A 14478-nucleotide genomic window follows, 5' to 3' on the forward strand; every position below is an offset into this window, starting at 1 on the left:
AGTAGAAGATAAGAGCCCGTGAGCTTTTCCCTTTCCCCCTAAATAAAGTTTAAGGGCGTGGCTCTAAGCGACAAAATTTTTCCCATTTAACACACACTCGTAATATGATGAACAGGAGTGTGACGAGAAAGAGAAAAATCAGAACTAACTGGGACAGGCTTCATGGACATATTAAAAGTAACAATAGGAGGTATCTCAGTCATGGTGGAATAATAGGGTCAAAAAAAACAAACACACAGCAACACAGTTGAAGGAAAAAATACAAGAAGTCGGAAAAAACTCAACGGGTAGTCCAGATACATGCTACCGAATAAATAGTAGCCTAGTGAATGAAAAAGAGCCAAAAAGTGCTCAATAAATCAGCACTACACCTGGAAAGGGAAAAAGAGGGCCTGAACTGCCCTAAACAGATTGCCGACACACCTAAGGCCAATAAACAGCCAGGTCGGCAGCAAACAGTGACCTCGGCAGGGCTGAAACCACCTGCTGACGGTCTAGGACAGGTGGGTAAGGGCTATCGAGTGGTGTAGAGGGGCTAGGAGGGGCTGTCGGGTGGTGTAGAAGAGAGTGGTGAGGCTGACGGGTGGAGGGGTTGTTGGCACCTAAGGAAGAAGAAAGAAGGGGAGGAACAGGTTGGGCAGTGGTTGGGTAATGGCGGTAGGGAGGAAGGAGAAGGGCTAGGGTTTCTGAACCTTGCTCTGATACAAAAAGGATGAAAAGAAGGGTTTTTGGCTTACCTTTGAATGAGGTAGAGGCCATATATATATATATATAACATATTCATGATACAATTTTAGGAAACAATATAAACAAGAAGAGAGATTTGTACAATCAACATAAAAATATTCTAATTCCTATTCTATTCTAGTTTCTGTATTCAACAATTTCTATCTAGGCTATATGACCCATGTCCTTGACTATTATATATGGTTCACCATTCTATAACCTGGAGTGATTAATGATTGGTCATGGTTCACCTGTGTAACTGATACTTGTTGTTTAATATGACTTGTGGATCAAATTGGTGGATTAAACATCAAATCACCTGGTAAAGATTCTGTGTGCGATGCAGTTTTGGTTGTTTTAATAGGTGACTGTGTCTAGTTGATGATTTAGTAGTACATGTACAAAATGGTTATGAAAATATTTTTGTTGATGCTTTTGTTGTTAGTATCATAACATTGTATGTGGACAAAAAGAAAAATAGTAATATATACTGTGGCACTAATGCAAATTTGTGATGTATTTGCATTATTTTTGCCGTCTAGTCGTTAAATCGTACTTCAAAATTTAAGAAATAGCAGTCCTTTTATAAATTGTTTGAACCTTTTCATATTCTTACATTGATATTTTCATTAGGTACTGAAATCTTTGTTTTTGCCCATTTTCCAATGAAAATAATTCTGTATTGCATGAATTTATTTATTTTTTAATTTTATTTTATTTTATTTTATTTTTGTGTGTGTGTGTGTGTGTGTGAATAAAACCTACGGTATCTTTTTGCAAGGTCTTTGTTAAAATTTTATTTTCATCTTGAGAGGAATCATGATTAGACAAATATTCACTTTTAGGATTTTCAGTTTCCATATATTAGAAGTTTTTTTTTTTTTATATATTTTGTAACAAAAGAAGATTTAAAACGAAATCAAGGTTTAACTTTGAGAATTTTGAGTCAAGTCAGAACACTATTCGAATCCATTTAAATAGAAGTTCCCATTTTCATTATCAAATTCAGAAATCTATTTTTAAACCATTTGGTGAAAATTTCTGATATGTCCCACATTGTACTAAATCTCTGTAAAATTTGGCTGAATCAACTAATAATACATATTGGCTGTCTTTACTAATTCTTTGAGTCCAACTGTTTCAGATTTGGCATGAATATTCTGAATATATGGTTGATTATCATCTGAATTTTTATTTATTCATGTACAGATGTATTGTCTGTATCTAGTATTCACTGAATTCTTAATAATTATTACTGGAGTTGGTATTTGCATGCAAAATTGGTATTTGCATGCTTAAATTATCACTTTTTAGTTTGATATTTTAATTCATAACATTTCTTTCTTCTTTGATCCATTTGTAGATTGGTAATGATGCTTCCCAGTTTGTGGGGCCACTTATATTAGAACAACTTTTGGAGGTCAGTTACTGTTTTGGCAATGCATCACTTGATATATAATTTGAATTGTCATTTTCTCCCTCAGCTGGATTATTTATTTGTTGTGTAATTGCTGATTCTGATTGGTTAATGATACTCATGCGTGACAGCTATATCAGCCGTTTTCTGAGTTGTGTTCTGATTGATGATACTCATGCTTGGCAGTTGTACCGGACATTTTCATAGTTCGAGAGCATATTTAATGCTATATTTTTATTTATTTATTCCTCTTCTCTCTTGTTTCCAGAAAAAGTCTCTCTCTCTCTCTCTCTCTCTCTCATTTTGTCTTTTCGAGTGACTGGTCTCTGTCTCTCTTCTATGCCTATCCTCCAAATAGGAGGTGGCACCTCCTTAAGTTGAGGTGTGTGCCGACTACACAGCTCACCAATCACATAACTAACTTATTTACTCAAGGTTAGTACTAATTAAGGTTAAGTCTCTACTCTTGCTTAACCTAATTAATTATGATTAAGCTTGATTTAATTTAGATTAAGTCTACTAATCGTACTCAATTACTACTAATCCTGTTACACAATAATACATAAAAATGTCAAGCACATTAGACCAAAACAATTAAGATCTTTGATGACGGAAATGAAATATCTGTAAGCATGTCATACACAAAATGAAAGTTTTTCTCTCTTATCTCTTAGTTTTCTCTCGTTCCATATCAAAGAGGCATATAGATAATTTACAGTTATAGGCATTTGATAACAAACACAAAGCATATAAATATATCCTATTCAAAGAACAACATTTCTAATCATGTCAAATGGTCGTCAAAACATGCTCTCAGGCACTTTACAAGATAGCATTTTGACTTTAGGTGTTCAACATCAAAATGAATGGTATCTCAACTGATGCAAATGACAATATTTGCTCATTTATTGAAAGTTGCTTGCTAATAGGTCTTTAGCCCTTGTGAGTGTTGTGCTGGAGTTGCTGGTTTCTGACGCATTGTTAACTTTACGAGAATGGTCATTGTTGCAATGTGAGGAATTTGTGCTCATTATTAAGAAAAGGTTCCAAATATTAAAATATAAGAAAATGAGTGTATTAGTGAACACTGCTGGAAAACAAATTGTGATATAACAATCCCCCCTTTTTCCTTCTCCTTTGTATAATTCTGTCGCTGATGTTGTTTTGTGGACAACTTGCAGTCTATGCAGCGCAGGGATCCAGCTCGGATTGGTTATATTTATGCTTTCTCAATTTTTGTTGGAGTGGTATGAGTTAAATCCCCTGTTTTCTTTTCTGGGTTGTCTATCTTGCTGGAATATTTTTTGAAGCATGATTTCATAGTCTTACTGCTTTAATATTTCTTGATGCATGATTTTCATAGTTTTACTGCTTCGGATTATATTGTGCTTGCTACTACAATCAGAACATGTGTGTTGACAGTGGAAGCTGATTTAATAGTTACTGGCATTTTTAACTAGGATAACAAGTTATCGATAATCTAAAATTTAAAGAGCAGACCTGTGAAGCGGTAAGAAAGAAAAAGATAGGTAGATGGGAAGAGAGATGGGAGGAACAGAGGCAAGCAGTCATGATCTGTATGGCAAAGCTCTAACATGGGTTAAATGGGTTAAGATTTAAGGTCATTTTTAGTTTGAAATCAAAAGAAATAGCTTGCTATAATTCTGTCATTCCTAGTCTTATCACACATCTAAGATGGTTTGGTCATATACAAGGAAAACCTGTAGGTGCAACTTTAAGGAAGAGTCATATACAAGGAAAACCTGTAGGTGCAACCTTAAGGATGTGATCACCATAAATGGAAATGTTAAGGGAGGGAAAGACCTAAACTAACATGGGATCTGGTAGTAAAAAATAATTTGCAGGATGCTAAGGCGATCTCTTATCCGTGTGTCTCTAGTTCTAAGCTTTTTGCTTGTGAGGGCTAATATAAATTGCTGACACCACTTGATTGGGGACACAACTTAGTTTGATTTGATTTGGTTTGGTTTAGGGAAATCCAGGCCATGTTTGTTTTGTATTTGTGAAACAATTTTGAAAAATAATTTTTTGGAAAGAGTTTACAAAATTTGAAAATTTGTTTGGTTGTATGGTTTAAAATAGTTTTGGAGTTTGGGATGATTTAATTTTTTTTTTTCTTATTGAATAAATGGGTGTGAGAGAAAAAGTGATTGATTGATATGTAAGACGTGAGACAAGGAGAGAGGAAAGCAAAAAGGTGATTGACTGATGTGTAGTAGAAAGAAAATGATTTTGGATTTTTTGTTTCAAAAATTTTCAACCAAACAAATTTTTGAAATTTTTTCTCAAAAATTGTCTCTCAAGAGACAAACCAAACAAGGCCCCAATGTTTTTAGGTTTAGGATGGTTAGATAAGTAAAGTAGCGGTTTTAGGGATTTTATTAGGTTAAAGGATATTGCCTTTGAGTTATGCACAAAAGTGTTGCAAATGAAAATTGAATGGAAGAAAAAATAGAATGACAACAAAGATAATAGACAACTTAGGGGTTGTTTGGGGTATGCTTATTTAGTGCACTTTTTGACTTTTTACGAAAAGATGCGCAGAGGTAGAGAGGCAATGTGACTCAAATAAGTGCACTTATTTAGATTATCCCCAAACATCCCCTTAGTATATCCGTTAGGGTGTCTAGTAATGGAGTCTCATCTCATCATTGAAGAACACAAAAATCAACAAATTGTATTGATGAATTTTTGGATAAAACTCTTAACCAAAGAACAAAGCAACTAGACACCAAGCAAAGAGAAAATTACTAAAACATCCCTAGTCTTTTAAAAATACAAAAATGGTTGTGAAAATTATAAAATTTCCCTAATTGCAAGGTATTAGAGCCATTTGGACCCATTTGGGCTCAATCAAACTACTCAAGAATTGTTTTCAATAACATGACACTACTTTTAGTACCCAAAGGTCCTTTGGTGGAGTTGCATGGCTGTTTCCCTTTTTCCCTTTTCCAAACATAGAGTTTAAGAGTTTTGTCCTCATCAGCCTCTTTTATAGACTTATAAATCCCCAATAAAATTAGCCATAGCTATTATACAAACTTAGGCCTTGTTTGTTTCGCTTGAAGTTTGGCTTTTTATTGTTTTTTTTTTTGCTTCCCCTCTTATTATCATTTTTTTTTCCAATTAAGTTTTTATTATTTGTTTATTGTTTTTAGAGACTTTTAGGGTGGGCTTTTTACTCTCTTTTTTTATTATTTTTTAAGTAATGCTAGGGTGTCCCACATTTGGGTACTTTCTAATGTAATATATATTATTACCAAAAGTTTTCCATTGATTTCTAAGGATTCGGAACAAAGGGCATGGTTCAGGTTCTTTGGAATTGCATGGTTCTTGTAGTCTTTTGGGTATTATGGCTTGAAAGGAATGCTAGAGTTTGAGGAGAAATTTCCCGACTTGGAGTCTATTTGGAGAAATTGGTTTATGTCGATTCTTTTTGGCCGTTGGTGGCTTCCTCCTTTACAGGGATTTCACTATTTTATATTTCTAGGGATTGAAGAGCAATATGTAGAGCGTGCAATTTTTTGTTTGTATGTTTTTTTTTCTATTTGGTGGACTTCAGTTGTACTTCAGTGTTTTTATTTTTATTAAGTTTTCTTGTTGCTGATAAAAAAAATTGTATATTACCAAAAATATTGTGTTTCTTTATACTAACAATAACTATTTTATAATTCTAGGGATTGTGTAGAGCAATATGTAGAGCGTTAATTTTTTGTTTGTTTGCTTTTTGTTTTTGTTCTCCCCTTTTTTCTTCTTTTTCTTCTTCTTCTTCTTCTTCTTCTTCTTCTTCTTCATCAGTTGTATTTTTAATAATTTTCTTGTTGCTGGTAAAAAAATGTATATTACCAAAAATAGTGTTTCTTTATACTAACAATGAAACGCACAACCAGTCAACTGCCTCTTTCTCTAGTGCTTCAATCATAATATCAAGCCAACCATGACCTTTGTATTATCTCAATGAGTTCAACACAGTAAACCTGATCTCAAAAAATACCTGGATGCGACATTTATTGGATGGCTAAACAAGTAAGATAGGCTTTGGAAGCCCAAAACAAAGTCTAAGAGTCCCATGATTGTCAAGAAGCCTTTTTTGTCCAAAAAGAAGTGTCCATGGTAGTGTTTAGTAATTAAGGGTGTTTTAGTAATTTTATAATTTCTTAGACATGGGCTCCATGGATTTTATTTTGGGTCAAGTTATTAAATGGGCCATTATGTATGAGTTTTATCATGTCTAGATTAATTTTAGTGGTCAAAAGTCAAGTTTCCTATTTTGAAGTTGGAGTAGAATTAGAAGTTATTAAAGTTTCCTATTATGATTAAAGTGGAATTGGGTACTTGCCAAATATTATGAGTTTCAAAATTTGAGTCATAGTCCTTACAGAAGTAGGAGAGTATTTTCCTATAATTATGTGTAATCCCAATGATTCAATAGAATTGTTAATGTTATGGGAATTTGAGATTGTGTTTGTGTGATTAGCTTAGCTTTTGTGAGGGTGAAGCACCTCTTCTCTCTGTTCTACTTCTACTTCTACTTCTACTTCTCTTTCTCTTTCTTATTCCTTGCTCACATACCCAAGTTATTATTCACGGATTACTATTCACAGCCCACTAAAAGTACACTTCTCAGTCCCAAAACCTTATCTTCTCACCTCCAAATCAACCCTAATCCCTTCCCTACCTATTAGCCTTTAATTTAACCATTCAAACCCTAATTACTCACTATTTGGGTCCTTAAATAACTTGTGTCTAAAAATCCAGCAAGCTTCCTACATCACGCCCTCACACAGAGATTACAAGACGACATGTGATGATTTAGTCACCACTATTATTCCACTAGCTATCACGTGGCAGACACCTCATCGCACGTGCCTACACTCGCTCATGTGCTGTTCGTCTCACCTGTGTCTTAGAGTCACCTCTCTTAACCCAATCTGGTCCTGTCATCGTGGCCTAGAGTCACTTCTTGACCCAATCTGGTTCTGCCTCTCATGCATATTGCGTTCTTGATCTACAGTTGGCCTGCCCCTACTGGCTCACCTAGTTCAATTGAAACCACCTAAATTTTTCTCAGACTGGTTCACTGTTTTCTTGGCTGGTTCTTTATTGGTTCTAACCAAATTTTGACATTTGTATGTGTTTTTGGCCTATGTTTTGCCCAATTCCACCTCTTTAGTGTACATCTCACATGGTGCACCTATGTTTCTCACCCACTAATACATTTTTTGCCCCTTCTAGTGGGAGAAATTCCATCCGGTCCTGCATGGCCTACACTGGAAACTCTTTGCTTATTGGTCACTCTCTCTACTGCAATTCAGATGCTCTCTCGGTGGGAGAATTTTTGATCTATCCGTGTCGTGAGCCACTATCTATCTCACTGGGCTTGCTCTATTCTCTCTGTGCTTAATTAAGTGTATTATTGTAGATGCAATCTATTTTGAATTTTGCCCTTGTTCTCTTTGTTAAGTCACCAATTTTCCCAAAAGCCTAAGCTATTAGAAAATGAGCCCAACAATGTATATCAAGCTATTTGACACCTTTCCTCACGTGCAACCTCACATGCAACCCCGTCTTGCACATGGAGAGACAAAAAGAGAATCAAACAAAAGAAGAGGCAAACAACCAAACAAAGAGGAAGAAATCAAACGGGGATAGAATACCAAAGCCAAAGGAGAGACTTAAACCAAAGACCTCTTTCAACGAGAGCTTTGATACCATGTTAACTTACTAATTTTTCCAAAAGCCTAAGCTAGTAGGAAATGGGCTCAACAATGTATATCAAGCTATCTAACACTCTTCTATTTGTATCAGTTTTTGCACTTTGTGTGCCCCGGTTTGATAAATTTAGAAAATACAAGATTAGGGAATGATTAGGATATCATCTCCTATTTATATTAATGAAGATTAATAATTACAAGGGAGCCCTAAGGCATAGATTAATTACAAAATAATAACCCAAATAATATTATTCTAATACTCTCTCTCAAGCTGGTGCGAAGATATCTCTCATGTCCAGCTTGCCTAAGATATCATGAAATGGCTTACTTCCCAACTCCCTTGGTAAGGATGTTAGCAAGTTGTTCACAAAATTGCACAAAGAGAGTACATATTGTGCCACTAGTGAGTTTCTCCTTAATGAAGTGGCGATTAATCTCAACATGCTTTGTCCGATCATGTTGAACTGGATTGTGAGCAATGTTGATAGCGGCCTTATTATTACAATCAATACCTGGATCACTTAACAATAACTTGATTCATAAGAGCTCACATACCCCTTGTGCCATAACTCTAAACTCAACTTCTGCACTTGATTTGGCAACCACATTCTGTTCTTACTTCTCCAAGTAACTAGATTACCTCCAACAAAGGTACAATACCTTGAAGTTGATCTCTTATCAGTTACTGATCCAGCCCAGTTAGCATCTGTATAGGCTTCCACACGAAGATGATCATACTTTGAAAAATAAAGACCCTTACCAGGAGAAGATTTCAAGTACCTCAAAATTTTCATGACAGCTTCAAAGTGAATCTGATGAGGAGCATGCATAAAATGGCTAACCACACTGACAACAACAGTAATATCAGGACAGGAGTGAGATAGGTAAATGAGCTTACCCACTAATCATTGATAGCTCCCCCTATCAACAGCTACTCCTCCTTCATCATCCCCTAGTTTCTAATTAGGTTCCAATAGAGTGTCATAGGCGTTGCAGCCAAGCATCCCAGTTTCCTTCAACAGATCAAGCAAATACTTCCTCTGTGAGATAAATATCCCATACTTGGAGCGAGCAATTTCAATTCCTAGAAAATACTTCAAGCTCCCCAAGTCTTTGATTTCAAACTAACTGGCTAAATATTTCTTCAATAGAGGAATTTCCTCACTATCATCGCCCGTAAGAACTATGTCATCTACATAAACAATGAGTGTTGTAGTCTTACCACTTGAGGAATGTTTCACAAACAAGGTGTGATTTGTCCGACTCTGTTTGAAGCCATATTTAAGCATAGCCTGAGTGAATCTCTCAAACCAAGCCCTTGGAGACTATTTGGGACCATCTAATGATTTCTGAAGCTTGCATATTTTGCCTTTTGTCTGACAATCCTCAAAATCAGGAGGAATGTCCATATATACCTCTTCTTCGAGGTGACCATGGAGAAAGACATTCTTTACATCAAACTGATGAAGTGGCTAATCTAAAGTAGCTGCTAGAGAGAGAAGTACCCTGACTGAATTCATCTTAGCCACGGGTGCAAAGGTCTCTTGATAGTCAATGCCATATGTTTAAGTGAACCCTTTTGCCACAAGTCTAGCCTTGTAACGCTCAATAGAACCATCCGCTTTGTGTTTCACAGTATACACCCATTTGCACCCCACAGATCATTTGCCCTTAGGTAACTTAGTCAATTCCCAGGTGCCATTCTTCCTAAGTGCTTTCATTTTCTCAAGCATGGCAAGTTTCCACTCAGAGATAGCAAGAGCATCCTGAAAATGGTTAGGAATGCTAACAGAGGAAATATTTGACACAAACGCTCTATATGAGGACGACAAATGAGAGTAGGACACAAAATTTGAGATAAGATATTGAGTACAAGATCTCACACCCTTTCTCTTGGCAATAAGAACATCAAGATCAATGGACTCGAGATTCAAAGTTACCTGGACTCTCATCAAAAGCAGGAGATGGTAGTGGAAGAGCATAAGTGGTCTCTTATATCCTGTTATCTGTCGGTCTTTGTCCCTGACATAAACTTGCCATTCCCTATCCTTGGTGACATTAGGTTCTGTAGTCCCAGTAGGAGGTGGTGATGCAAGAACAACTGGTTCCACCATAGGAATCATAGGAATTACTTCACACCAAGGCTCTCCCTGAAGGGAGGACGGTGACACCGGAGAGGACAAGAAATAGAACTGAGACTCAAAGAATGTGATATCCATGGACACAAACCACTTACGAGAAGGAGGGTGGTAACACTTATACCCTTTTTGAGTAGGAGAGTACCCAAGGAAAACACATTTGAGGGAGCGAGGGTCCAACTTACCACAAGTAGGAGAGTGATCATGGACAAAACAGACACAAGCAAATATTTTGGGAGGAATAGAAAACAAGGACGGGGAACCTAGGAGAACTTGAAGAGGAGCTTGTTTTTGCAAGACTTGGGTAGGAAGACGATTAATAAGATGGGCAGCGGTGAGAACGTCGCCCCAGTAGGATCGAGACACACTTATAGAAAAACACATGCACCAAGCCATGTCAAGAAAATGGCGATTCTTACGTTCAACCACCCCATTTTGTTGAGGGGTATTAGTGCAAGAGGTCTGATGGATAATGCCATGAGTAGAAAAATATTGCCCTAACCCAGAATCTATGTATTCACCCCCATTATCATAACGTAATATTTTGACAGTAGCCCCAAACTAGGTACAAATCATTTTATGAAAATTGCGGAACACAGAGAAAACCTCATTCTTGTCTTTTGTGAGATACATCCAAGTAGTACGAGAAAAATCATCAATAAGTATAACACACCAGCGATGACCTTTCACAGACACAATACGAGATGGACCCCAAACGTCAGAATGTAAAATGAAAAGGGAACTAAACTTTTATTAAAACTGGGAGTAAAAGAAGTTCTGTGTTGTTTTCCGAGTTGACAAGACTCATAAAGAAATTTAGACACATTATTATGTGAAAAAACAGGCAGAAATAAATGCTAGTAAATAAAAGGAAGGATGCCCAAGACGTTGATGCCACAGTGTAAGAAATAATGTATAGAGAAAGAGAGAGAATAAATTGTATGTATTATTATTGATTGATATATTGATATTTATTACAATGATTCATGATTCCTATATATAGAAGAGGGTGAGTGTGTAGTAGGTAAGGAGTAGGTGAAGTGGAGGTGGTGGTGGTGTAGTGGGTTAGGTTTAGTGGAGTAGGTGAGGTGGTAGTGGTGTAGTGGGTTAGGTTTAGTGGAGTAGGTTTAAGTGGGTGAAGTAGGTGGAGAGTAGGTGGATTTTAACAGCCCCCCGCAAACTCAAGGGGGATAGGAACTAACCAACTTGAGTTTGGAGAGAGTAACAAAACAAGAAAATACATAAAAATAAAAGAGGATAAGAGACACTGTATGGTCGTGTCAGACCATTGGTGAAGACACTGGATGGTGGTGTCATAACGTTGTAGAGGACACTGTATGGGGGTGTCATAACCATGTAGAGGACACTGTATGGTGGTGTCATAACGGTGTAGAGGACACTGGATGGCGGTGTCAGACCGATGTAGAAGACAGTTTATGGGGTCATGTCGGACCGTTGTAGCAGACAATGTGGTGACAGTTGTTGTGACAGTTTACGGAGTCTTGCTGGACCCTTGTAGAAACTAACCGGAATCAATGTCGGGACAGTTTACAGAGTCTTGTCGGACCCATGTAGAAACTAACCGGAATCAATGTCGGGACAGTTTACAGAGTCTTGTCGGACCTATGTAGAAACTAACCGGAATCAATGTCGGGACAGTTTACAGAGTCTTGTCGGACCCTTGGAAAAGCTAACCGGAATCAAATGTCGGGACAGTTTACAGAGTCTTGTCGGACCCCTAAAAAGTCGCACCCTCAAAAGGTGTGCCCAATCTTTCAAAAGGCGTGCCCAATCCATAAAAAGGCGTGCCATAAAAAGGCGTGCCCAATCCATAAAAAGACGTGCCATCAAAAGGCGCGCCCACTTCATCAAAAGACGTGCCCGACAGAAAGCGTCGAGCCATCAAAAGGGGCGCCTGACACGCGGCGATGCACGTGATTGACAGAGCGCGTGTCGGCCTCGTCGTCTCTGTCTTTATAAACCAAAGCGAAGTCTGAGGCTTGGAAGCATAACAAACCAGTTGAAACCTCTTCGTTCTCTGTAACATTCTGTAACCAACCCTTCTCTGAAACACTCAGCAACCCAAAAACATGGCTTCTTCTTCCCGTTCAGCTACCCAGAACATAGCCTCTTCTTCCCGTGGTCTGCTCACTCTCTTTCCCGACCTCAACGAGTCAACAAGAGAGATAACTGGTGCGGTGGCCTGTGAACCTCAACCAAACACCTCTGGTTTTGCTCCGTTGAACTTTCCGATGCGGTCGGTGGAGCAAAAAATGGCGGTGCAGTCGGATGTGGAGGCCAATCAGTATACCTTGAAGTCATGTGTGGAAACCATGACTGCGGTTACAAATTTGTCGAACCGGCTGCAGAGTAGGACAAATGAGGTGCAGCAGTTAAACGCCCAACTGGCTCTGCTCCAACGCATGTATAAGGATGCGCGAGCAGAGATAAGTGTGCTAAAGGCGGAAAACAAGGAGCTGAAGCGGAAGGCCAGTTTTATGTTCCGATTTGGAGGGCCGCCATATGCTGCAGTGGAGGAGCAGGGAGTAGTGATCATGCCCAGTGGAGTGGGAAACACGGAGGCAACACCGGCAAGGGCCGCCCAAGACGGTGGCAAGAAGAAAAGACCGGCAGAATAGGCGAGAAGAAAAATCCCACTGTTCCGATTTGTGTTGGTTGTGTTTTGTTTTGCTTTGTGTTTTTTTATTTTTATTTTTATTTATTTATTTTTTTTTTATGGTGTAAAATGCTGATCGGGGTTGATCCCCGGCATGAAGAAATGACAAATTTGTAAAATGTTGTTTTTTTTTGTTTTTTTTTTTTGTTTTTGTTTTGTTTTTGTTTTTTTTTTTTTTTTGTTTTGGGAGTGTTTTGTTGAAAAAATAAAAATAAAATGAAAGAAAACAAGGGAGAAAGAAAATAGATAAAAAATATTTATAGATGGATTATATGAAAAACATCAGTGCGATTGTTTCAAAATAAAGTGGGGTATTTAAAAAAGAGGAAAAGTGACTTGGAAAAAATAAATAAAAATAAGTGATTTTTGAAATCAAATGGAGGAGAGAATGAGTGGAGTATGGTAAGGGTTTCATCCAAAGCCAAAATTCCTGCAGCGAATCACTTCGCAAATCCTAGCATGAGCTTTTTCTCTTTCCAGGCTTATTCATGAATTTCCTGGTGATTTCAAGAGCCTCTGGTGGCATTGTGGCAGAGAACACCCCAACCTGGATTTTGGGTGGCAGCAACTGAGAACACCCCAACCTGGATTTTGGGTGGCAGCAACTGGAAAATATCATAGATCTGATTTTTAAAAACCTCGTGACAGCATTTCATCAGCTTCATCCAAGACAAACATTTTGATGTAAACAGGGCGAAGTGATTGTCTCCACAACATGTCAAACACACGACCAGGAGTACCAACAACAACATGAACCCCACTGGAGAGAATGCGCTGATCTTCGCGCACACTAGTCCCTCCAACACAAGCATGAACCTTCACACTTTGCTGGGCAAGTTCAAGAGTGGGTGGAAGAACCAAAGCTTGGCACTCAACCAAGCTATAATCTAGCTGCTGCAGAATTCCAGTTCCAGACTGTCTCGTCATATGAGGTGAAGAATTCTTCTCCATCAGCCTCACACATGACTACAGTTGCACAAATCTTTGTTGATTTTATCAGCGGAATAGGTTGAGGTCCGGCGGGCGGCTAAGGTGAGGTTGCCGCCCGCCGGGGAAGCGAAAATACTAGGTTTTAAACCAGCTCTGATACCATGTAAGAAATAATGTATAGAGAAAGAGAGAGAATAAATTGTATGTATTATTATTGATTGATATATTGATATTTATTACAATGATTCATGATTCCTATATATAGAAGAGGGTGAGTGTGTAGTAGGTAAGGAGTAGGTGAAGTGGAGGTGGTAGTGGTGTAGTGGGTTAGGTTTAGTGGAGTAGGTGAGGTGGTAGTGGTGTAGTGGGTTAGGTTTAGTGGAGTAGGTTTAAGTGGGTGAAGTAGGTGGAGAGTAGGTGGATTTTAACACACAGCCATATATCATCGGTGGTAATAGGACTCGTGGTGGAAGAATGAGCAAGCTTGTCGGGTTGATCTAGGAAGTAGAGACCATTTTTTGCACTACCACTGCCAATCGTCCTTCTCGTGACAAGGTCCTGAAAAAGACAATGATCAGGAAAAAGCGTCACACCACAATTCAAATCTTAGGTAATACGATTCAAGGATAATAGGTTAACAGAAAAATTTGGAACATGGAGAATAGAAGATAGAGGTATGGTAGGAGTGACATGGACTAAACCTTTCCTAGAAATAGAAGAAATAGTACCATTTGCAATCCTAACTTTGTCCTGACCTAAAGAGGGCTTATAGGCAGGGAAAAGGTCAAAGGATCCAGACATATGATCTGAGACAGTAAAATCAATAATCCAAGACAAAGACTTGTGAGACAGGAA

At 38.0% G+C, this 14478-nt stretch overlaps 1 protein-coding gene across 2 annotated transcripts in view; it reads left to right on the plus strand.

Annotated features, from left to right (window-relative positions):
• Positions 1-14478, plus strand: part of LOC114291049 (ABC transporter C family member 2) — a 102044-nt gene that overhangs the window by 11585 nt on the left and 75981 nt on the right. For both annotated transcript variants that reach the window (XR_003639247.2, XM_028235054.2), the window contains exons 8-9: positions 2090-2146; positions 3325-3390. Coding sequence is in view for 1 of the 2 variants with exons in the window: in XM_028235054.2 (XP_028090855.2) it covers positions 2090-2146; positions 3325-3390 (123 nt within the window). In the remaining variant the exon portion in view is untranslated. The remainder of the gene's footprint in view (positions 1-2089; positions 2147-3324; positions 3391-14478) is intronic.

This window comes from Camellia sinensis, chromosome 9 (genome assembly GCF_055761805.1).
Source record: "Camellia sinensis isolate YWXY chromosome 9, ASM5576180v1, whole genome shotgun sequence".
NCBI lineage: Eukaryota > Viridiplantae > Streptophyta > Magnoliopsida > Ericales > Theaceae > Camellia > Camellia sinensis.